Genomic DNA, 25,612 nt, shown 5'->3' with positions numbered 1-25,612 from the left:
TTATTTCTGTAGCTTTATTCTTTATGTCCTTTATGTCATGACGATGCCAACTCTGTCTTATAGTTTTTTAGTTTTCTTTTGTTTTCTTAGTGTTTGTTTTTAAATGTTCACAACATAATTAGGTTGTCGTTATAAAAAGAAAAAAAAAGAGAAAAAGAAAAGTATTTTTAGTGCATTTTTTATAAGCATTTTACCATCATATTAGAGAACTTTTAATTTTAGGTATTTTTCTATGTGAGAATTGCTTAGCATAAAAATCTTTTGCAGAGTTTTATATCATAATCAGTTAAAAAATAAGGATAAATATTGCTTTACTTTCATCTACATTTACCTAGTACATTTTAAGACAGTGCAATAACTTTGACATTTTGCTATAAATTAAACTGTCTTGACTGCTGACTTTAAATTTTTTAGAAAATATGCTGATACACATATCAAAAGATAAAAAAATTTTGTAAGAAAATAATAAAGATTTTTTAACTTGGAAATTGGATGGTACTTAGTGATGTTGACATCTTTTTTGAATATTGCAGTGATATTTGCAAATTTCAAACGACGTGACATAACATAACTGCATTACAGGGTTTTAATGAAGATTTGGAGTACCAAGCTGGATAAACTTTAGCTCATATTCGTATACAATGGTGTATACTGTCAATCTGCTTAGGGCATGAAACTTTAGATATCTAAAATTACAAGTAAATTAAATTTCGATATGAATTTGATAAAAAAATAATTAAAAAAAATATCCAAAAAGTTTTTCTTGTGGTATTTGCGCAGATGCATAAAAACACTGCTTCATCATTCCCTGCCAAATGGAATAACTTTTCTGATTATTTTTTTGTAAAAATTTTTATCTAGTTTGTTCTGATTATTGGTGTTGAATCGTCCAAAAGAGTTATCATAAATCATTTTTTACAGGTTTCCGTTCTGGTCTTTACTGTTTTTAGATATATATTTGTGAATTATCTCATACTATAAATAGCTTGATTGTTCATTAGAATGGTGACAACACCAATCTTCTAAGCATCAATAAATCACAGCTTTGTAAAAAGTTTAGGTTTTTATAATTTGTGTCTATGGATGAATAGATAGAGATAATGATAATAATAAGAATAGAGAAATGACCGTACTTCTTAAAATATCAACAGGGTGGCCACACCTAATCCTTCTAATGAATACTAATTTTTTATTCATTTTTCCAAGTTTCCTGGTAAAATCTACTAAAAAGTCTTTAAAACCTCCTAAAATTTCTTAAATTTTTCTAATTTTTTAACTCAAAAAAAGTGTGGCCACATAGATCAATAAAACTTTTTTTATTTTTATGTCTAACAAATGTTAGTTTAATTTGTTATTAGCATTTGTTTTGTTTTCATAGACAACTGTAAAACTGATTTTTAAAAGTTCTGAGAATATCCTAAAATCAAATATCAAGGGTAAAACCAATATTCTCAGGACAGATAGTTTTAAGGCTAAGCTAAAAACTTTCTTTTAAATATTTTATCTTTTGCATTGTTCTTGTATTAAAAAAAAAAAAAAAAGATTGACTATTAAGATATATTAATAAAAGAATTTTCTTTTCTAGAAAGCAAGGAAGCATCAGCAAAGGCTTATTAATTTTATTAATGAGGGAGTTGGTTTGAGTTCAGAAGAATCTGGTAAAGATTCTCGTAGACGTACCCCAATGACTATGCCACGCACAAAAATTACTGCAGCAACTCCACTAGAACAAAGAGAAGCTCTTGTAAAGCTTAAGCAGAAGTTGTTTAGTGATGATGACAAAAAGGTTGTTAAAAAGTTTTATTAACTGATATTTGTATTAAAATAATTTACGCTCTTATATTATAATCCTGCCACCGCCAACTCAGCACTTAAGTAGTACTTCGGTATGCAAATGTTGGTCAATAACTGACGCTACTTTGGATTAGTCTTAATGACTATTTGTGGCTGTTCCTATGCTAAGCCAACAATATCTTCGGATATAAGAACATTGTATAGAAAAATATTGCATGAAAATTCAAAAAAAATGTATATATATATATTGCTTTATTTTAATCTTGTTTTTTCATTTCGGTAACATTTTTTTAGTGAAGGGAGTTGCCAAGGCCATTGTTAAAAAACTTATGCCTTAGTTGAAAAACTGAGGTCTTACTTAAAAAATGAGTCGTTGTTTACTTTTTATTTCATATTTTAATTTAATTTAAAGCAAAACGTTCAACAAAACAGAGATCAAAGAGATAATATTTCTACCACATTTAATAACTACATAGATGTTATGAGTATTTCAAGCGTAGCTGCTTCTGATGCTGCACCAAGTGAAAATTCTGACGTAATTTTTTACTTTTTTTAATTTCCTTTAATTATTGTTATATATATAAATGCATTTTTACCAGTAAAAATTTATATATATATATATATATATATATATATATATATATATATATATATATATATATATATATATATATATATGTATATATCCATCAATACGGGCATATTATTTAACTGTTAATGAAAATATTATAATGATTGGTTTTGATTTTTTGCACTAAATTTTGATTTTCTTTGTAAAAATATTGTTTCAGCTATTGTTGTTAATTCAACATTTAGCATTGTTCTTAGTTTAGTTAACTTTAATTCTGCTTTTGATTCTTAATTAGTTAAATATCAACAGAGTAAATGAGCGCTTAAACCAAGTTCGTGTAAGTAAATAAATTACTTTGTGAAACAAACTTAGTAAATTTTTCTTTTATATGTTCTTTTATACAAGTTTTGTGTTTTTGTTTACAGGAATATCTATCACAAGCAACATCTATGTATGTTTCTTTGTGTATTGCTGGCACTGATGAGGTAGCATTTTTTTATCATCATATATGTACCTAAATTAACAATACTTATTGTTTCTATTTTTACTTACTTGTTTCTATTTTTATTGTGTCAATATTATTATCAAAAGAATGTAGAAGGAAAGTACTTAAGTTGTAAAATAATTTTTTTTAAATTTAGCCACAAAGAAACCAACAGACAAGTAAATTAGCTAAATTAATACAACAGTTAAGAATTCAAGAGAAAGGATACATTGATTTGATTCAAAAAGCAGAGGTAAGTAGAATCTTTTGTTTAATTTTAGTTTTGCTGAGTTATTAGTTTTATGAAAATTATTTGCAAAAAAAAAATTTTTAAAAACTTTGTTTTTGTTAATCAAGTTTTTAGAAGTTATTGTTTTAATTAAGAAATACTAAATTTTAATTTATTTAACTTACTTGACAATATAAAAATAAGTATTAAGCGATGAAGCCTTACTTAATAAATAAGTATAAATATAATTAAAAATATTATAATTATATATTATATTTATATTATATTGTATATATATAATTAAATATTATTATATAAAAAATTATAAATAAGTATAAATAAAAAGGAAATAAAGAAGAATGAGTAAGGTTATTTATAGTAAGATTTTTAGTTTACAAAATTTTTTATCCATTAATAATTTTTTAATATAGTTTGAATCTGTTTGAATTAATCTGTCACCTACTGCACAATTTTTCTCTTTTGTTTTATATTCTTAAGCTTAGGATTACATTTAATATATTTACTTATTTTTCTCTAAAAATTAAAGTTCAGTTTTGTTTCTTGGAACAAAACTAATATATCTGCTTTTCTATATTTGTCAATATCACTTTGCTATCATTGTTTTTATTTAATGACTTTGGTTTTTTTATTTAACTGGTTACTGTTACTGGTTAAGTAAACAAATGCATATTAAAACATAGGCAAACCTTTTGACTATGTTTAAGTATGCATTTTATGTGAAGCTGTCAGCTAGGGAATCCAATACCGGTATACCAAAAACCGGGATTTCGGTTGATTTTGTCTAGTTTTGAATACTGGTATTAAAAGGCTTAAATACCGGAATTTCGGTATTTGAATGGTTGTTTTTTTTTATTATTATTTTTAGCAATATTTGTATACTTCATGTACTTTTTTAAATTGATTTATAACGAAAGTTTTAATTAAAGTATTACAACTTTTAAGTAGATATTAAAATGCAACTATTTTTGAGACGTGTCGCATTGTCGTATTTCAGATTATAAATATACGAAAATTTGTAAACATTTGTTGCTTATTTTTAAAATATTTTTTATTCTATCATGTGTTTAAACTCTTTGTTTGAGTAAAAACCTAATATATAAAAGTAAAGTTGTCAAACTCTGATTCGTTGACGACTCTTTGATGAAACTTTTCTCATTATTGCTTGACTCATTTTTAAAATCATTTAAATTTCCAGGAGGTTTATAATTACGGGTTATTTTTATTCTTTTTTGATCATAAGTGCGTATACTTTAAAGCAATTCCTTAAACATTCTTTAGTTCTTGAGTTCTTGTACATTTTTAGTTATGGCGAGGATCTAAAAGTAAAAAACGAGTTAACATTTTTACAAGTTACAAAATCTTTATATACCTATTTCTTTGATAGTTTTTTTTTAAATAATTACCAAGAACAACTTTTGTAAGTTTAAAAAATTAACATTTTTAAGTTTAAACTTGTTTAAAATAATTTCATTTAAATATTAAATGCTTATATCAGTCACATTATGTGACTGGTATAAACATTATGAGGATAAAATATGTGACACATATTTACAAATTGAGATAATATTCTAATTTAGCTGGTTGAGAAAGAAATTAAAAAGTTTATTGTGCATTCAAAAGGCAGAGATAAATATTATGTTTGGTTTTTCTTTCTTAAAGATGAAAAAGGGCATAGTGCAAAGTGCAAGATGTGCGCAAAAGTTATAAAAACAGCAGGTGGCTCAACAAGCGGCCTTTATACACATTTAAAAACAAAGCATGATGTGATATTACAAAAACGAGATGCTATTGAACCTCTTGGTGAATCTAGTTTAATATCTGATATGCCTCCTCTAAAAATTATTAAATATTTTAAAAAAACTACAGAAGACTCGCAGGCAGCAATCTTATCTAGAATGACAGCACTTGATGGACTTTTCATAACATCCGATAATCTTCGAAAATCATTAAAAGCATTAAATTTAAGTGATAAACTTCCAAAATCTGCCTTGACTATACAAAATATTGTCACTAGTTATAGCGAAACTATTCGGCAGTTAATAATTAAAGAAATATCAGAATATAAATTAAATGGAAAAGGTTTTAGTATTACTTTTGATGAGTGGACTTCCTTAAGGAACCAGTGATACATAAACGTGAATCTTTACTTGGAGTCAAAGTTTTGGAATTTAGGACTTCTTTGAATCAATGGAGGTTTACCTGCAGAAAAATGTGTCTTACTTTTAAGTGAAAAATTGAATCAATATAGTTTGTCATTACAAAAGAGTATTGTTTGTTTAACAAATGATGGTGCAGCAGTTATGCAAAAAGCAGACAAGTTAATTCCGGCTGCTCAGCAGTTGTGTTTGGCCCATGCAATTTAACTTGCAGTTGTAGATGTTCTATATAAAAAAAGAATCAACCAAAGAAAGAACCTTTTGCTCAAATGAATCAATAGACTTTGACTCATATTCAGATGCCTAAGAGCACAAAAACTATGGTGCCTTTGAAAATATTTCAAAAACATACGAGAAAGGATTAGTGATGGATTACAATATACAAGAATAAGATACAGAAATATTACATAGTCAAATTGGTCCCCTTACACAAAAAATAAGGAAAGTTGTGCAAATATTCAAACGTTCACCATTAAAAAATGAGGTACTACAGAATTATGTAAAGCTCGAATTTCATAAAGAATACTTCTTAATTGCAGATTCCAAAACTAGATGGAATAGCCTTATAAATAATAATAAAGGAATAAACTTAATATAAGCTTTACAGAAACTGATTTTGTAACAGTTTTAACTACTATCTCAGCACTTTTGCTAGTAAAATTAGCCGTTGATTCACTTTGTTGCAAGAATGCTAACTTAATTTCTGCGGATGCAGCATTGACATTTATGTTTGATAGGCTATGTGAAATTAATTCATCATGGAGCTTATAATTTATGAGTGCTTTAAAACAACTTGTTATTGCAAGAAGAACGCAGTTGTCCGATTTAATTTCTTATCTGCATAAAGGTCTGGAAGATGGTATTAGAAACTCATACTTATTAAGTTTTAACTTTCCGTGTGCATCAAAAGCGAGTAATCTCAATTCACTATTGGGCATTGTAAAACAGAAGGGACTTAGAATCAAAGCACTGCTGTTGAAGAATGAGCCCGGGAAATTCTTCACTTTGAGGTTAGCGAAGTTGAGATTGACAAGGAAAAATTCTGAGAAATCAATGAAAAAAGACATGTACAAGGCCATTTGTAAACAAATAAACTATAAGGTTGTTGAGAAACAACCACAGCGTGCTGGTGATATAATCAAGTGACTAAAAAAAGGAAATAAGTCTCTTCGAAGATGTAGGTGTGCCAGGAAAATATCTCCAACAGGTTTATGATCTTCTTTTAACAATTCAATCAACTAGCGTTGAATCCGAAAGAGCATTTTTTTAAACAAGCTGCGGTGCAGAATGGACGATAAAACTCTGAATGCTCTTTGTTTTTTAAGAGGTTACTTTCATAGAATAAAAGATAAAGATTCTACCAAATAGATCAATAAATTTGCATTCTTTTCAAGTTTTCGTGATTCTTAAATTTATTTACTTTGCTTTAAAAATTAAAAATATTTAATACTGGTCTTAATACCGGTATTCCTGTATTATATTTTTATAATACCGAAATACCAGTATTGATTTTTTGACCGGTATTGGATACTCTACTGTCAACCCTTTATGCAGAGTTTTGAACTAAAACAATTTTGCTCAGCAGATGTCTTTGCTATGTTTTACACTCTAGTAATTGTTTGAACTTTTTTCCATGCTCAACTATTTCACTTATTTCACAATGCAATTTAATTGTATTTTATGTAACTTTAATAATATAAAACTATAAAATTTACCATTTTAGAACATAACCAGCAGTCTAATGTGCATCATGCTTCAATTGCTATATTTTATCATATCAGTCTAATGTGTTCTAATTTTTTTACAGACTTAATAGATTTGTTTTACAACTTAGTATAATTAACAAAAGTTTTTTTTTATTTCATAAATCTGTGTAAGTTGTAGATTTCAGAATGTTACTAAAAATTTTCCATTAATAATTTAAAGACTGGAATATAGTAGATAATTCAAGACTGGAGTAGTTTTTTTTTTTTAAAAAAAAAATCTTATTTATTGCCCGATTATTTATTTTACACTAAGTTAAGTTGTGTTTGTTAAAGCAAACACTGGTTTAATAAAAATTGACAGTAAAAAATTGTAAAAGTTTTTTGACTTTTATCAATTTCTTGTTTTTTGTGGGAGGTGGGGGGTAGGGGTGTTGTACATATAAATAAACCAAAAATAAAATGAAAATATTCAATCCTAGTTTAAAATTTTTTTATAAATAGATAAGATAAGTTTAGGAAATATAATTTTGTAAAGATATTTATACAATTTAGTTGCAATTAAAATAAGTATATATGTTGAATTATTTTATTATATTAGTCAGTTAATTTTAATTATTGTATGATTAAAATTAACTTACTAGTTTTTTTTTTGTGACTAATTTTATTGGTATATAGTAACTAATTTTTATGAATAAATCAAAATTAAAAAAATAGTAAATTTAATTGATAAAGAATCTGTTTTATAACTGACAATTAAAAAGATTAAAATATTCATCAATATAATAAAAAAAAAACCTATAAAATTAAATGAGTTTAATTTTTTTCAATAATGTTGTAAATTTTTCTCAATGAAACTAGAAGAAAAAATTCTTATGTTTCTTATGCTCGATTAAATAGTTTGTTTGTAGTATTTGTAATAGTTTAATAGTAATTCTTATGTTTCTTATGCTCGATTAAATAGTTTGTTTGTAGTATTTGTAATAGTTTAATAGTAACTCTTATGTTTCTTATGCTCTATTAAATAGTAAAATTTTTATGTTTCTTATGCTCGATTAAATAGATTAATTAGTTAAGTTTCTTATGCTCAAATAAATAGTAGTTTCATTCACGTACTGGAGTTTGGGTGCAAGTTTGAGCGCTCAAACCAGTATACCAGTACCAAAATCAGCTTGGATATGTCAATTGGTTTATATTTACTTAGAAAAGACTTTATTATTTTTAGCTTGACCTTTCAAAATAAAAAAGTGTTTTTCTGCTATTTATTTCAGTCAATTTTATGTCTTGAGTACTATGGAAAATACTTTTTGATGTTCAAAATAGAACATATAGCAGCAGCTATGCTGTGAATGCAACATTACACAACATAATTCTGGTGATATTTTAGTATTTTTAAAAGTATTTTTGAGTATATGTTACTATCTATTTTTTAGTCAAAGTTTTAATATTTTTGTAATAATTTAAACTATAGTTTTATTTATAAATTGTTTGTAATTCTAAATTTTTAGGTTCTATTTTTAATGTATTTTTTAATGTAGTATATTGTAAATCAAGTAGACTTAGTTTAATATAAAAAAAGTATATGTATTTTTAAATATGTTACTGAGTATGGGTTGTAAAGTATAACCTGATTACATTTAATTACATGATTATAAAAGTAGAAAATTAATTTGTAAAATTGAAAATTGTAATAATAATAACCAAAAGAGTTAAAACCTTGTTTTAACTACAATTAATCGAAACTTTGTTTTAATTTTCTATAGAGTGCCTGTAACAAGTTTTAATACGATCTTCCTTTGCATATGGCACTTTAGTTTTTAGATCTTTAATTGTTTCACTACATGTTAATTGTTATTTGACTTTTAAAAAAAATAAAGTATAAGTTTATAAAATAAAAATATTTAATAATAATAAAAAATGCTTTACACATTATTTGTTTTATAAACTATTTTAATTACTTAATGTGAATTTATGTTTATTATTTAATCATTAACCAATTAACCAATATTAATTTAAATAGATACAATCTTAAATCAAATTTATTAAAAAAAAAAAAAAATCAAATTTCTAGCTTTTTATTTTTGTTTATACAAATGATTTCATAGTTATAAAAGAGTTTTTAAAAATTAAAAATATAAAGAATCATCTTGGAATCTTTTATGACTAGTTTGTTGTGTTTTTGTATATTAGTATTGGTTGTGTATGTTGTTAGGATTGCATTTGCTATTTGCCTAGAACTTGATTAGGTCAATAAAGTAAAATTTTTTCATTTCAATTTAAATTGGTTGTAATAAAAGCATAGATTTAAGATTAATAGTTTATTGTTTTGTGTGAGTTTGATTAACTTTTAAAAATTTATTTCTTTGAAATATTATTTTTAATTTTGTATTTTAGCAAGCTTTAAGTGAACAAGAAGATGGCATGTCTGGAACCACAGTGGAAAATGAAAGAGATGGTAATGATCAACAAGAAGAACTTCAAAGGCTAAAAGAGCAGCAGTTGTTGTTGAAGAAAATTGTGGAACAACAAAAAGAAGTAGGCCATCTTTCTTAGATTTTTTCATTAAATCTTTTGAAGATGAAAAAATGTTATGGTTTTTTAGCTGGAAAAGTTAAAAGAAAGACAATCAACTCTTTTGCTAATGCAAGAAAATGCTGAACTGGCTGTTAAAGCATCAAGAAAGGTTTGTTTATTTTTATATTTGGCCTTACAGTGAAAGGTTCCAAAAGATATTTTTGGAGGCAAAAAAGTTTGGAGGCTGCCTCCAGTAGCTTCTGTCTCCCAGCTGGCTGTGGCAACTAAATTTGAGGCAAAAGTTTTGTTTCCTGCTGGTTGAAGTAATGAAAAACATTTTCACATTTAATTAGGAGCAAATATTAAAAGTTTGATATCAAAGTTGCGTTTTATATGATTTATTGCAAAAATTTTGACTATTTAAATAAAATTAAAATTTTGTCAGGGCGGTTTTTTATCAAATAAAATAAAATAAAATCAAAAAAAAAAAAAAAATTGAATAAATTACTACACTCTAAGAAAAAATCTGTTATATACAACAAACTGCATCTGTCGCTATTGCACCAACTGGTTTTCCGTTATGTTAACGGATTAAAATTTTAATGGATTGAAGTTTGTCAATATTAGTCTGTTGAAATTATTAAATTTATTCCTTTCGTGCAACAAACAATTTGTTAAAATAAAGGAGTTATTACATTAGGCAGCTTTTGCTGTTTTGGTAAAATAAAGAATTTAATACGTCATCATATTGAGTAATTTATTATTCCCTTTATTAAAATTAGAAAGAAATTAAGCCAGATAGAACTGAGATTTCATCACAAAATAGTCCCTACTTTTAATATATAGATTATTTTATCATAATATTCAACATCTGATTCAAGCAGTACTACTTATACAAACTAACATGATTGGGAGAGATTTTTTAAGAAGCTTTAAAAATGCTTTAACTTTTAAATTGAAAACTAATTAAATATTTATAATAATTTAATTCAATATAGAATCTTTCAATTACAATAAAAATTCAAAAATTTAAATAAAAATATATAAAAAAATTTTTTAATATATATTTTATTAATACAGTTATTATATTCAAGGTCAAAAAACATTTATATAAAAAGCACATACATGTATACAGTTTTTACTATACTAGGTTTCAATTTTTAATACTGTTGTAAATTTGTGTGTGTGTAAATTTAATACTAATGTAAACTTAGCTGCAACTAATGCATGATACTTAAATAATGATACCCATCAAAAAAAATGTTAACATTTTTAATTTTACAACTGATTTAAATTTATATCGTAAGTTACTACATGTCATATTCAAGAATATATACAAGTCATATAGTCTATATTATAAAAATAACTGTTCAACTAACCCTTTGGTTTATCATATTAAAAAAGTTTAAAAATATATTCAATGCTTTATATAGAAAATTTAAAATAAGTTCAATAAATAACCTTTGAAATTACAAATAACAGAGTGTAATTTAAATTGTGTTTATCCATTTGCTATCTCTACTAAAATTTAGAAGAAAAAGCAAATTGATAAACACAATTTAAATTACGCTTTTTTAAATAGCTTCACATTTAGTTGAAATGTGAAGCTATTTAAAAAATGACAAATTAAACTTACTGCAACAAACCTTTTATCTACGATTTAAATGTGGTTTAAGAAAAACGCCTTTTAAAACTTTATCATTTATAAATAAAGAACTGTAGTATATTGGCAAATCTAAATCAAACAAACAAGATTTACAAATATAATCTACAAAGGAAGCACTTCATAATTTCTTTTGGAAACCCTTTAGTAGAAAGTTCAGTTGTTTTTCAACGGATTTGAATTAACAAAATTTTGAAGAATCTGTAAATAGTTAATTTTACTCCGATAATTTTGTGATTTTTGGTTATGAATTACTTCGTTAATTTAACGGAAAAACTAACGGATTGTTTTTTTCTAACAAATTGTTTTTAGAGTGTAGTTTCATGTTTAAAACTAATGTTAAAAATTGAAAATTTTATTTTTATGCTTTTGGCAACTAATATCATTAAAAAAAAGTTTTCAATAAACAATTAAATAGTCAGTTTAAGATCAAAATTTGATATTTTGTTGCCCAATAATATACTACAGAGATTTTCAACCCCTTAAGGACCAAGCCTGAGATATCTCGGGTCATGCTATATGGTCCAAAAAGACCGAACCCGAGATAACATGGGCGGTCACATTTTACGTTTCATTATATATTAGCCCAAAATAATTCGTGAAAATAATCTTATAACAATATTATTATATTAAATCAACTAAGAATCAATCAAATTAATAATATTTAGATTTTAATAATACACAATTAAATTATTAATCATTTTATTTTGTTTACGTCTTGTTATATATTTTTTTATTATCATATTATTATATTTTCTCAGTTATATATTATATTTTTTCCTTTATGTATCTATCTATATATCTATATGTATTTTACTGATATGTATCATTTTTACATTTTTTTGAATTAAAAAGCAACATATATATAAAAATAAAGTTTATTTTTAAAACAGACTTTTTTTTTATTCCTAATATGTCAATATCTAAGTTCTATGCATAAAAAAAAGATAGATTTTTTTGGTGCATTTATTTGAAAAAATATCGGTCCTTAAGGGGTTAACTTATTTAAATTCTGGTGTTGTAAGAGATTTTTACTACTATGTTTTTTACAAGCAATAAATTTTTACTACCCAATAAAAAGTTCTATTTTAAATTTTTATTCATTTGTAAAAATCTAGTATTAAATTTTCACTATGTTGTATTTTGTCAATACCATTGACTCAATAGTATAGATTTAGTACAACCTGATCACAAAAAAGATTATTTTAATCAGATTGAAACAAGCCACAATCTTTAAAATGTTTTAAAGTGTTGACTAAATTGAAATAATTGATATTACTGTAAATATTTTGATATATCATTTGCAAACAGTGTCAAATACACAACTACATACCATTATAATTGCATAAAATTTTAAACTAATCTTAATTTTATAGTCAATAGTTACCATACCAACCATATGTTTATAATGACTATGTTATTATTATGATTATATACAGCCTGCGAAATTCAAAGGATTTCAGGTCAGCAAAAAACTTATTTGGATTTTTTGCTTTCTATTACAAAAGGGGTAATAATTGATTATGAAAGCATTACTTTACAAGAGCATAGCTTTAGACGATAATTTTTTAAAGATTGTAGCAATTAAATTTATGGAAGTACGTAGCAAATTTATAAATTAGTGATTTTTTGGTTTCTGAGTTGTTTTTTAACAAAACTAATAAAATAAATTAATATAAAATTTTAAAAGTTATTGATAATAGTCAAGCTAAAGTTTTGAGTAAAAAAGTGTGAGAAAAACAGACATTTGAAAAGTAATTTTTTATTAATTTTTAAATGAATAACTTTTCTCTGCTTGAATAAATTTGAAAAAAAAGATAAAATGAATTGTAAAAAAATGAATTTTTATTATAAATCAAACTTATTAAGCTTGAAAAAACAAGTAATTACAGTAAATGAATTATGAACTTATAATTAACAAATATTACATATTTTTTGCATGTATTTATTTTTGCATGTATTTATTTTTGCATGCCGGCACTTTAATAGGTTCAGGTCGGCAGTTGTATGCCATAGTAAAGCAAAGATAGGTTGGCTTTTGCCAAATGCCGACCTGAATTTTGCAGGCTGTATATATCAAGTACATAGTATATTGTTATACAGTATTTATCAATTACAGAAAACGCCATTCACAGCAAGTAATAAGAATGATTTTTTTCTTAAAAAGTAACCTCTTTTCTGAGAATATATAATTTTTAATGTTTATGTTATAACAGATTTTATATTAGCATTATTTTAGGTCTGATGACAATCTAAGCTATTCAGTTCAAGATATAAGGAATAAATTAATACTTTCACCTGCCAAGTAAATGTTGGAATCTTAATAAATGAGAAAGTCAGAGAAAAAAAGTTAACATTGAAAATAAACTTTTGACAATAAAATTTTATCAACATTTTAAATGGCTGCAGCAAATAAAATTAACATTAAATAAAATTCAGAAATAATTCTGAATTAAAGATGATGTAGCTCCTTGTCTGTCACAAAGTCTACCTAATGAGGAAGCATTACCATTTTTCTTATAACTGTTGTTTATTAAAAATTATACTTATTTATTGTTTTTATATTTTAAAGTTTCATATAATAAGTGAATCAATGCATACTTATACATTTTTATGATTTTAAAATTTGAGAAATCTTTGGTATGGTCTTGCCACACTTTAACACAGTGTGGTGAAAAATATGTGCTAAGAAATACAGCATATATAGCTGTATTCACAGTGTATTATACATACATTGACTGACATAGGGATAGGTGCAGTGGAATAAACATATATCAACTGAGGGTATATATATTAATAATAATTCCTGTAGGTATTTTGTAGGTTGGAAACGTACAAAAAAAATACTTCGCTGAAACAATTAAGAGGTTTAAATGTTTATTTGAAAACTTTTTAAACTTTTAAACGCTTTAAAGATTAAACTTTTTTTTAACATTTAAAGGTCAATACTTTTTAATGTTTTAAAGATTGTGATTTTTTGACCAGTTGAAATAAATTAGAATGATAGAATTTTTTAAATTTTATTGTAATCCAGGCCAAAGATTTTTTTTTAATCTTCTAAAAATCACGATTACTTGTTCAGGTTTGAAAAAGATTTTAAATAAATACCTTGTTTAGGTAAAATGAACATCATAGTTTAATAATATGATCTGCTATGATTTATTGGCAGTTTTTTTTATTATAAGCTCTTTCTTTGTCAGATTTTCTAAATTTTGTGTGAAAATTGATAGAAGTGTTGTATTTTGACAACTATATGTAATTAATATGTACCAGAATAGATTAGAACTATGATCTATAGTGGATTAACACTTTTTCAAAAGGTCAAAAAAATCAAGTTAACGCTGTTGCACAAAATTGATCTCAAGAATCAAAAATGGTGTTCTTTAGGTTTACTATTAGGTATAGTAAAAAAATTTACTTATTATATAAATTATATATATATATATATATATATATATATATATATATATATATATATATATATATATATATATATATATATATATATATATATATATATATTAAATTATATAAAAAAGAGAAAAGTTTTTTTAAACATTAAAACCTGAAGCAAAAATTTAAAAATAGCCTTAACTACACCAAATACATTTTTTGCCAATGGCATGGAAATAAAATTTCTAATGTTTAACTTTTGTTTTGAATTTTAAGCTCTAATTTAGTTAAAAATTAAAAAATATGTATATAATTTTTTTTTAAATAATCAAAAGTCCAACAATCATATAAAATACAAATTTGATGTCAAATTTTTATTTTTGCTGTTAATTAATATTTAAGTTGCCTTTAAAAAAACTCAAAAACACATATGAAAATATTTTTCATTACTTCCACTGGCAGGATGAAAATGTTGTCTTCAATTTGGCAGCCACAGCCAGTTGGGAGGCAGAAGCTACTGGTGGCCTCCAAATCATTTTGTTTTTGAATTTCTTATGAAGGCAACCACCAATGGCCTCCCAATTAGTGTCAGTCTCCAAACCATTTTGTCTCCAAAAAATAAATATAGCATTTGTAAATTTGATATTAATAGTAATTATAAAACAATAAAAATAATATAATACAAATATATTAAACAATTGATGTAGTTGTTTAACAATGATTATTAATATTGAAGAAATTCTTATGACCAAGATAATTCAATTATTTAAAAAAGATTTTAAACAATTAATTGAGAAATGATTATTAAAAAATTTATTGTTATAGTATTTTATAAATCTTGTTTTTTCAAATACCATAAATTGACACATGTTAAACTAAAAAAAAAAAGAGATTTGTTTTTAAAACAGTTTTCAAACACCATAAATTGATGTTAAACTAAAAAAAAAAAGAAATTTGTTTTTAAAACATTTTTCAAACACCATAAATTGATGTTAAACTAAAAAAAAAAAGAAATTTGTTTTTAAAACATTTTTCAAACACCATAAATTGATGTTAAACTAAAAAAAAAAAGAAATTTGTTTTTAAAACATTTTTCAAACACCATAAATTGACACATGTTAAACTAAAAAAAAAAGTTTTTAAAACATTTTTTAGTTATAAAAAGCACTTAAAATAGTCGTTTTTTAAATTTTTTCTACAAATTATATGAAGATGTTGTTTTTAGAAAAATGTGATGAATAATCAGAGAGCTTCAATTGAATCAATAAAAAAGCAGAATGTAAGAAATTGGTTTTTAATAAAATAAAATAAATAAGAACAAAAGGTTACATAAAACACATTTTTTAATTTGTATATAGCAAATTCAAGTAATTCGCAACCAATCAGAAGATAATTTAAATGGATTCAATGCCGAAAGTATGCAAGTTGAGGCAGAACAGAAAATGATGGAATGGGAAAAAAAACTGTTTACCTTACAAGAGAAAAAAAAACAAATGGATCAGCTTTTAAATACTTTTAAAAGTCTCAAAAACTCTCAAGAAGTTGAAAGTAATTTTTTTAATTATTATTATTATTATTATTATTATTATTATTATTATTATTATTATTATTTAGTGCTGTAAATAAAAATTTATGTCAAAATTTTTTTTTAAAAAGAATTTCTAAATGTTTTCCAAACTTCTATTTGAACAAAAATTTTAGTGTAAATTATTTCAACTAAGTTGTAACAAAAATCCATGTCAACAAAAAATTTTATTAAACAAAAATATATATACAGTTAATTCCCTATTACTCAAACCTCCAAAGGACCAAGTAAAGGACCAAAGGACCAAGGGAAATAGTTCAACTTCAACTAAAGCAAATTCCCATTAAGTTGGACTTTGGCTGATATGAGGTATTTGTTTGAATTAAGGCGATTTTTATTTTTTCAATGCTTAAGTATAAACATTAAATATACACTGTTATTTAAATAAAAGCATGAAAAATGTTTCAGTGAAAGAAGTTATGCATTTTATTCACATTATACACTTAATTGATAGCATTGAAAAAAGTTAAGTAACACAATAACTTCCATATTCAATCTGCAAAAATTGAAGGATTTCAGGTTGGTACAAGAGTGTCATACTAAACCGATGTCAAGTCGACAAAATCTTATTTGGATATTTTACTTTCTGTTACAAATGGGGTAATGTTCAATTGATTTTAAAAGCATTGTTTTATATGAGCATAGTATAAGACAATAATGTTTTAATGAATGTAGCAATTAAACTTTATGTAAGTATAAAGCAAATTTAGGAATTAGTGATTTTTTAGTTTCACAGTTGTTTTTTAACAAACAAAAAATAGCATAGTTTATTTATTACATTTTTTAAAGTTTAAAAATACAAATTTAGTTTATGGGCTTAAGTGAAGATTTTGTTAACAGCAAATTGTTTTGGAAAATGAGTAGGCAGTTTACATCTGTTTACAGTTTGCATCCGGTTGTTCTAACCTCTACGGGAAATAAGAATTTACTTCTTCTATAGTAGTTTTCCATTTTTTAAATAAAAATCACTCTTTGAAATTGTAGCATAGTATTAACTTGTAATTTTATGTAAATAAATGATCTGACCCTTAAAAAATAACGCAGAGAGAAAAAAAAGAAATCTAAAAAAAATAATACTCAAAATAGTTATTTTTTCTTATTTATAAGCAATCTTTTTGTTCAAATTTTTGAGTTTGCTTTGTGTAACACTGTCGCGTTTCTTATTTTAAATGGTCTAAAACCTTAATGAAAAGCTTTAATCATATTTAAAAAAAGTTTAATGTTTTTTAATTATTATGTGTTTAACATAACTATACCAAAACTAAACTTAATAGATTTTCTGATCTTAAATAATATTTAAAAAATCATAAACATGTAAATAAACGATTTTAACAAATAAAATAAATTATTATTAGATTTTAAAACTTAATAAAGTAATAATCATGCTAAAATTTTAAATTAAAAAGTATGAGAACAATGTGTCAACTGGTTTCTCCGCACAGCGGCCTTGTTTGTCAAGGTTCGCATTTTGAAGTTATAGAGTTTAGAGAGGGTTATAACTACAAATAGCCTCCTCATCTATAGTGGCCTTCTTGGCTTTGGGGAGGTAAATTACAAACAAACGAACAAAAAAAATTCAAAAAATAAAAGATCTATACGATAAAACTTATTTCCATAATACTGATTTTAATAGTTTTAATAGTTTGACTTTCTGGTCGATTAATAAACAAAATCATCAAGGACACATATTTTATAATTACCTAGACATGAATATTTTATGCATATGAGAGCACAACAAGAACATATGACTACTTAAAAAGAACGCAAAATTTTGGTTTTACACTGAGATTATAAATAAAAATAAATTGTCTTTTTCTATTTTTTTTTTTACTAAACTGAGCTATTTAAATATACATAATTATGAAGGGTTTGATTTTTTAAAAAACAACAATGAAACAGGTGTCAAATTCCTACTTAAAAAATAAATGTGCTAATGTAAGTATGCAGCTTTTTACAGATTTCTTTAAATAAAGTAAATCTTGTTAGGACCCATTATCAATACTACAATTAAGACTACAATAAAGAATATAATTGTATTAAGAAAATTACAAAAGAAGATCTAAACATTCTGCTGGCAAGTTCCTTCTTTGATTCAGAACTTCGCCTCATAAAAGTAATAAAAAGGTCTGATGAGCAGAGCAATCTTCGCATTACATCTTCATTTGTAATTTTTCTAGAAAATTTTCTTGTAATATGTTCTTGAAAATTTTTAACATCTTTGTTTCTACTTTCCGGGGCTTCTTCAGATAAGAGGCCAATTGGAACTGGTTTGTCTCTTACAACCTGGTGTGAATGGACTATCATCTTGTGCACTCAAGCAGGCATAGGATACCATTTAAAATGTGCTACATATGTCTTAAATATATCTTTGCAATATATTTCTAGTTAATCTGGATCAAGTGGGTGCTTACAGGACAATATGCAAAGAGAAATGAATAATCTTTTAACAAGATCCTTATCAATTCCAAGTATTTCAGCAAAAGTTTCATGGCTTCTAAATGCCCTTCTTGCTGTGTTTCCATCATTGGATGTACCAGAGCCACCACTTTTTGGTACATCAACAATAAGTCTGAGTGATCTTTAATTTTTTCCTGAATTTCTTTTTTTTCGATTTGTAACTATTTTTTCTTTTCAGGAGTGTTTGCATGAAAAAATCCGCAATAATTGTATCCTGGTCTTCTTCTCTGTCTAATATGTGACAGACATTCAAAACAACAAATCCAGAGATGGAGAGTGTGAATTCCAAGTTCCAAAGACATCTGGTTTGGTTGTCTATTGTAAGCCATTACAAAGTCATTCATTGTTTTAGGATTTAATCCAAATATATTGCAAACTTGATAAGAATCACTTAATGGAGAAAGAAGAGTGGAAACTCTCCCATCAATCATAGTACATTCTAACTTGTGCTTGACTTGAAATAAGTCTATGGTTGTTGCTCTGATTTCAGTCGACATAAAAAAATCATGTTCTGCTTTAACAACTTGCTGATTTTCTTTAACAATTGCATTCGAACAGGACGACAATATTGGGTTGAGGGTGTTTTGGGGTTAATCTAAAGAATAACATTAGTCTCCTGTATTTTAAACTGCACAGGTACTGTCCACGAAAGAAACAAAGATTCTTCAACTGGAACTGGCAATCTATCCTCTTCATCATCGGTTTTCTGTTTATAAACAGACTGTCCAGATGAACCATCGAATCCAACTTTGCTTATAAGAAGAAGATTATTGCAAGGCTCAGGTAGTTTTGATTTATCCATAACTTTCCAAATTCTGTTTGTAGTATGATCCATTATTCCTTGAAGATTCACAAAAGCACTGTGGTTTGATGTGACAATTCTGGAATCTGGAATGCAATCACTTTTTGCTTTCACAATAAAATTGTAGGCAGTGTATAACATGCAACCTTTATCTAAGGCCCCTTGACAGATAGTTTGATTGTCAGTCCTACTCATTCTACAGTCTAACATTAAAGCTAAAGCTTCTTCTGCTGAGTAGCCTTTAGAGCATGGTATATTACAGGATCCATCAGTTTTACTTTCCATCAAATGTTTGATAACTTTGGCATCTTTAAATCGACCTTCTTTATTAAGATTAAGAATAAGGGCATGAAACAGACATTCAGTGGTAACACCTAACTTTTCAGTACTCTCTGAAGATCTTCTTTTCTTTGACCTTGTTTGAGAGATCTTCAAATAATTTTGAAGGTGCACCTCGTTGTAGATTTTTTATCATAAATTGTTGTTGAGGTTCGTTTACAATAAATTCCATATTTAACCATTTCTTGTAACAATTTATAAACCTTCCTTTTTGTCTACCTGTCTCATTCCATTTCTTTTTAAAGTTTTTCATAAATTTTTTTGGTTAACCTCATCTGTAGTTCGGATAACATTGAGAAAACAATATACAAACTTTGGTTTTTGTTTCTTTACTAATTAACCTTTCATATTTATTTTTATACTTTCCTTTGATTAAGTAATCGAAAATGTCATTATTTCTCATATTTCACCGCTAAATAACTATTGAATATTATTAGTTTTGATTATTTTGTTTATTCGATTTTGTTTATTTGATTGTTTTATTTATGTTTTGTTTGATCCGCTTTTATACTAGAATATTCCACTATTCATTATCACGGTTGAAATTCATTAAAAAGCATTGGGAGTGAGAGGGGGAGCCGCATTCTAATTTAAGTACATCATGTGTTTGGACTGGCCCTTTAGATACAAAAGCAAACAAAAGCAGCCAAAAATTTTCTATAAACAACATGTTTTTAAACGCAAAAAATTTCAAGGTGGGCAAACCTGGGTGAAAATTTTTCTGGTTGATCAAAGTTTTATTTTCAAACAATTTATAATAAAAAAGTATTAAGCATACGGTTAATTATGCCTTTTTTTAAAAATTGTATATTTTGAATTATTTTATATTGATTTTCCATATTTTATAAGAATATTAAAAAAAAAAAAGATTTATCTATGACAGGAGGAGCTTGTATAAAAGTTGGTAGATTGATTTTTGCCTGAAAAAATATAAATTTCTTCAATTTTTTAACTTCAAGCTCTCCCTAGACAAATTTTTTTTTAAATTACGGACCTTAAAAATTTAAATCTGGTTTCCACATAACATATATAATTTAATTTTTTAATTGTTTTTATTATAAAACAAAATTTTTTTTTGTATTTATGGCATGGTACTGGACCACTGTGCAGTGCCTGTGATAATGATAATGAAAATGATTATTTTGACAAAGGCATCACTTTGAAGCTATAAATAATGTGTGAAGATGGTATTGATTACAACTTAAGAACTCGAAACTTAAGTTATGATATTGATTATAATGATTTACTGAAGAACTTACTTAAGTGTTTAAAATCAAGTTTTTCAATCCAAAGTCAAGACTTTACTAGGGAAAGAAATTAAACTTCATCATGATGTAAAAACTTGCTGGAACACAATACTAATTATGTTTGAGTCATTGATAAAGACAGAGGCGGCAACTCAAGAAACTTTATTAGAATTTAAGATAGATAAAGTTTGTGGGAAAACTTTTTCAAATTGGTAAACGTCCCCTGCCGCGTATTAAGCACCTACAAGTACTACAAGTACATTTATAAATAGAAAATTTTCCAATTTTAAAAAACAGGAAAACAGTTGTTAACAGCTGTTTTAAAAAGTTCTAAAACAGTAAAGCAGCTGTTTTTTAAAAACCACTGTTTTACAGAAACTCGAGCTGGGCTTGAGAAGCCCAGTTTTTCAATATTTCCAGTGTTGATTCTGTTTATCTAAAAAAAGACTAGTTGTATTTATTTACAATAAAAAGAGTATATTCTTGGGAGAAGGTTTTATTTTTTAGGTTTAGGTCTATTCTTGGGAGTAGGTTTTACTGGCTTGAGAGTAGGTTTTACTGTCTTGCAGTAGGTTTTACTGTAAATTTTGTAATAGATTAGTTTCTAAGTTCTCTAAAAAGTTAAGGAATTTGAATTAAACATTTTCACTTTTTAAGCAAATATGCTAAATATTTTGGATGATGAAGCACAGGAACAACTAAGCAATGACTATAAAAGTGATCCAGAGGACATCGAGTCAAAAGTGCAGCGTTTGAATGATGTCCGCGAGCGAATGAATGAACTGAAAGAGCTTATTACTGGATATGAGGTAAATAATTTTTTAGTGATCGTTTTTTATCTAATTTTATTGAAATTGAAAAAAATAATCAAATCATTTGTCTGTTATTTGTAGGGAGCAAAGAGTATTAATTCCCCAATTAAGACTCAAGCTGATAGGGACAATCGCCTTCTTGCTAAAACAATGCAAAATAATGGTGGGGCTAGGATGCGAATTCAAAATAATCAAGGTTTTATAATTATTTATTTTAGGCATATATCTTACAAGTATTGTATATATTACAAACAATATTTCTTACTGATTTCTTTAATTATTAGTAATGTCATTTGTGTGTCATATAATGTCATAAAAATAGTAAATATCTATTATACAATATAAAACTTATTTACAAAACTCTGTAAAATATGGTAACAATTTTACTAAAAAAAGATATATATATATATATATATATATATATATATATATATATATATATATATATATATATATATATATATATATATATAATATTGCATTTATATTAGATAGGATATAAAATGAATATTAAAAGATTTTAATTTGCGGGAGTCTGAGATTTTTTGTGACAATTTTGAGGTTTGCAGTAGGGATTGCAATTTGACAAGTGGGTATATAGTATTTTGGAGCTACAAAGTGTAAAGTCTATGGTTTGTTGATCTTATAGGTTTTTATATCAATAAGCTAAGTCATTTTGATGGGTTTATTAGTAAATAATAAATTACATTAAAATCTTTTTTTGCATCAACAAGCTTTATAGTGTTCGATAATTCTTTCTCATGAAATTTCTTTTTCTTTTGGCTTCTATTTTAGGAACCAAAACTTAAATTGCTGATTGTTTCAGTTGTTAAAATTATAAATCAACACTAATGTTAAGCTTATGTTTAAATTATTTATTTTAATGTTGCTTTCCAATTCAATTTTTATGACACTAATAAGGCTTTAACATTTTGAATCCAATGTATTTTTGTTTCTCCCAGTTTAAAACACATAAACTGTTAATTGTGCTTTTGCAAAAGAAAAATAAGAAACAGTTATAAATTACAAAGAAAAATGAGAAACAGTTATAAACTACAAAAAGCAAATTAAGTGATCATAAATTGTGACATCTGGAAATATTTCTGGTCTTCAAATTCTTATTTTATTAAAAACTGTGAACACTATTTTAATGAAATGCTCAATTTATCTCATATTGCACAAATTAATGAAAATAACAAATAATTAGTTTACGTCTGCAAAAATAATAACAGTGAAAACTTACATAGTTTTTTGTTTTTTTGAACACCCGTTGATTAAAACACTACTCAACTAGTTCCTCTGCGCAGTGGCCATGTTTGTCAAGGTTTGTGTTTCAGAGTTATAAAGTTAAGAGAGGGTTATAACTACAATTAAGTAGCCTCTTCAGTCTTTTCTGTTTGAAATTTAATGCCAGCACACAAAAAAGCGCTGGCAGGATGGTCTTTTTTATAAGTTAGCCTGGGCAATTAAAAAATTTTTTTTTTTACTACTTAAATTAAAATTAAAATAGCAAAAAGAATGCTTTGAATAAATACTAGATAAAATATTAATAAAAAAATAAAAAACTGGCAAAAAAAAAAGAATTTTTCACAAAAGTTAAACAAATAAACAAAAAATTTTTTGTTGCAATTTAAAACAAAACTCTTTTAATTTTTTTAAAGTTTTTGTGGGCAAGTACGAAAGTGCTGGCTAAGCGGAGAAGACTGCTTCTTCGTCTGTAGTGGCCTTCTTGGCCTTGGGAAGGTGAGTTTACACAAAAAAAAAAAAAAAAAAAAAAATTTAAGTATTATAAAAAATAATAAAAAAGTTATAAGAAAAAAGTAACAATTACAAAAAGTCCGAAAATATGCTCAGTAATTTTAGAATCAACCAATAAAAGTTATACTAAAGCTATTTGCGGATTGTATAAATATTAAATCCGATTTTTGTTTTAGAGGGTTTTTATTTTTTTTATTTAACTTTAAAGAATTATTTTAAAATTTAAATATTTTAAATTAATTAGCAATTAAAAAAGTGATAAAAATGATATGTTATAAAATATGTTATTAGAGTTTTTTTGTTATGTTTTAAAATAACATAAATTGTTAAAGTTAGTTTTTGTATGTTTTTAAACTCCTCTTTAATTTTATTTAAATATCTGTGTTAGAGAGTTGCGAGGATTTTATTGACAGTTATATTTAAATTATAAGAAAATATTGAATAAAATTTAAATAAGTCATAAAAGTATTTTATATCTTATTTTGCAATTTCTTTTATTTAAAATATTTAATCACCGCTAAATTCTTTAGACAGTTTTGACTTGCAGTTGTTTCATTTTTGATATTAGATTATACTGTATGCTTAATTTTTCTAGTTTTATCTGATGGTTTATCAAATATTTTTTATTAATTATAACTATAATAATAATAATTATTATTATAATATGGTTTTATAATGAAATTATATATCATAATTTCGAAATTAATAGAAATATTTTTTATTGAATAAAAACTATTTAGGGATAAAAATAGAGTTAATGGTTTAAAAAAAAAAAAAATTTAAAGACCAAAAGCATTTCCAGATATCGCAATTGAAGATCACTTAATTCAAGCCTTGAATTAAATAAAAGTTTTTAATTTCAATGAAAATTAATTTAAACTTTTTAAACTGAATCAATAATTACAAATTTAAAGAATGACATACATAAAGTAAAGATGGTTTTTGATTGATAATTGTAATTCAAGAGAGTGATAGTTGATTGTTGCATGCAAAGACATGTCAAGCTTAATGCTTATAATGCCTAATGTTGGAAATAATCTTCACCTGGTATGGTCAATAACAATACTTTTCAATATTGAATAATTGATCTGATGCGTGCATAACATAATTATTTTCCTTACTATTTTTAACCAATATTTAGAAAACTAACCCAAATATCCAATAAATAGCAGTATTTGTCTCTAAATATTTGTCTACAAATAAAAAAGTTTTAATCAAGAATCCTTTTGATCTTGAAAATAAAAATGTTAATTCATTAACTTGGTTCAACTATAATAGTTAAATATTCTGATAAAAATTTTCAAATAACAAAAATATCTGTAGTTTATCTATGTTTAAGTTTTGCAGAATGTAATGTCTTGTATAACTTTGATTTATAAAAATCAAATTCAAGTTGTAAATTTAACTTTGATCTGCTTAATCATATATGACTACATATATTAATAAAGAATAATAAAAAGTTAGTAAAGAATAATAAAGAATAAACCTCACAGAGATGCATAAGGCCAGGCAAGCAAGTAAGGAACACGTGACAGTTTTAGACATAGGTTTAGCAATTTTGAGCACAATATGTAGGATGCACCATGGAAGTAGTGTTTTTTGTATAGGTTGTTCCATTGAAGTAGATGTTGTTATAATGTATTTTAACATCTTAAAAGTTTTAGGGAATATTTCTTTATTTTTTTAAAATTATATAATATCAATAGCCTGATTTTTTGTCTTTAAAATTATCATCATTTAAAGGTTAAGGTTTTGGGCATTTTGAATCTAGAGGTATGGGTAATGTTATTAAAACTGTTTTGCTTAAAATGGTACTTATTGAACAACAATATTTAATAATATTTAAAAAGAAAACAACTTAACTATTTTAAATTTTTTAATTATCCAAGATGTAATACAACAAATTTTAAATTTTAGATATTAACAATCGACCAGTTCCAAATCTGAACTTACAAAATGATAAACTGCCACGACCTAGTACTAATACAAAAATGTTACCAACACCTAGTTCAAATACAAAAAATCAAGAAACGAAAGTAAATGTCACTAACCAAGCATCATTGTATCTTAAGTATAACTTTTTA

General features: G+C 25.2%; 1 protein-coding gene across 1 annotated transcript in view; it reads left to right on the top strand.

Moving 5' to 3' along the window:
- The window catches only part of LOC100205361 (pericentriolar material 1 protein), a 53,288-nt gene that overhangs the window by 1,242 nt on the left and 26,434 nt on the right, over positions 1-25,612 (top strand). The window contains exons 2-13 of the mRNA XM_065812798.1: positions 1,586-1,786; positions 2,207-2,329; positions 2,661-2,702; positions 2,791-2,850; positions 3,007-3,102; positions 9,353-9,493; positions 9,561-9,641; positions 15,754-15,807; positions 15,887-16,076; positions 21,616-21,767; positions 21,852-21,966; positions 25,446-25,599. Coding sequence (XP_065668870.1) covers positions 1,586-1,786; positions 2,207-2,329; positions 2,661-2,702; positions 2,791-2,850; positions 3,007-3,102; positions 9,353-9,493; positions 9,561-9,641; positions 15,754-15,807; positions 15,887-16,076; positions 21,616-21,767; positions 21,852-21,966; positions 25,446-25,599 — 1,409 coding nt within the window. The remainder of the gene's footprint in view (positions 1-1,585; positions 1,787-2,206; positions 2,330-2,660; positions 2,703-2,790; positions 2,851-3,006; positions 3,103-9,352; positions 9,494-9,560; positions 9,642-15,753; positions 15,808-15,886; positions 16,077-21,615; positions 21,768-21,851; positions 21,967-25,445; positions 25,600-25,612) is intronic.

Source organism: Hydra vulgaris, chromosome 12 (genome assembly GCF_038396675.1).
Source record: "Hydra vulgaris chromosome 12, alternate assembly HydraT2T_AEP".
NCBI classification, from domain to species: Eukaryota; Metazoa; Cnidaria; class Hydrozoa; order Anthoathecata; family Hydridae; genus Hydra; species Hydra vulgaris.
The sequence above is the reverse complement of the archived record's forward strand: the minus strand, read 5'-3'. Positions and strand labels throughout refer to the sequence as shown.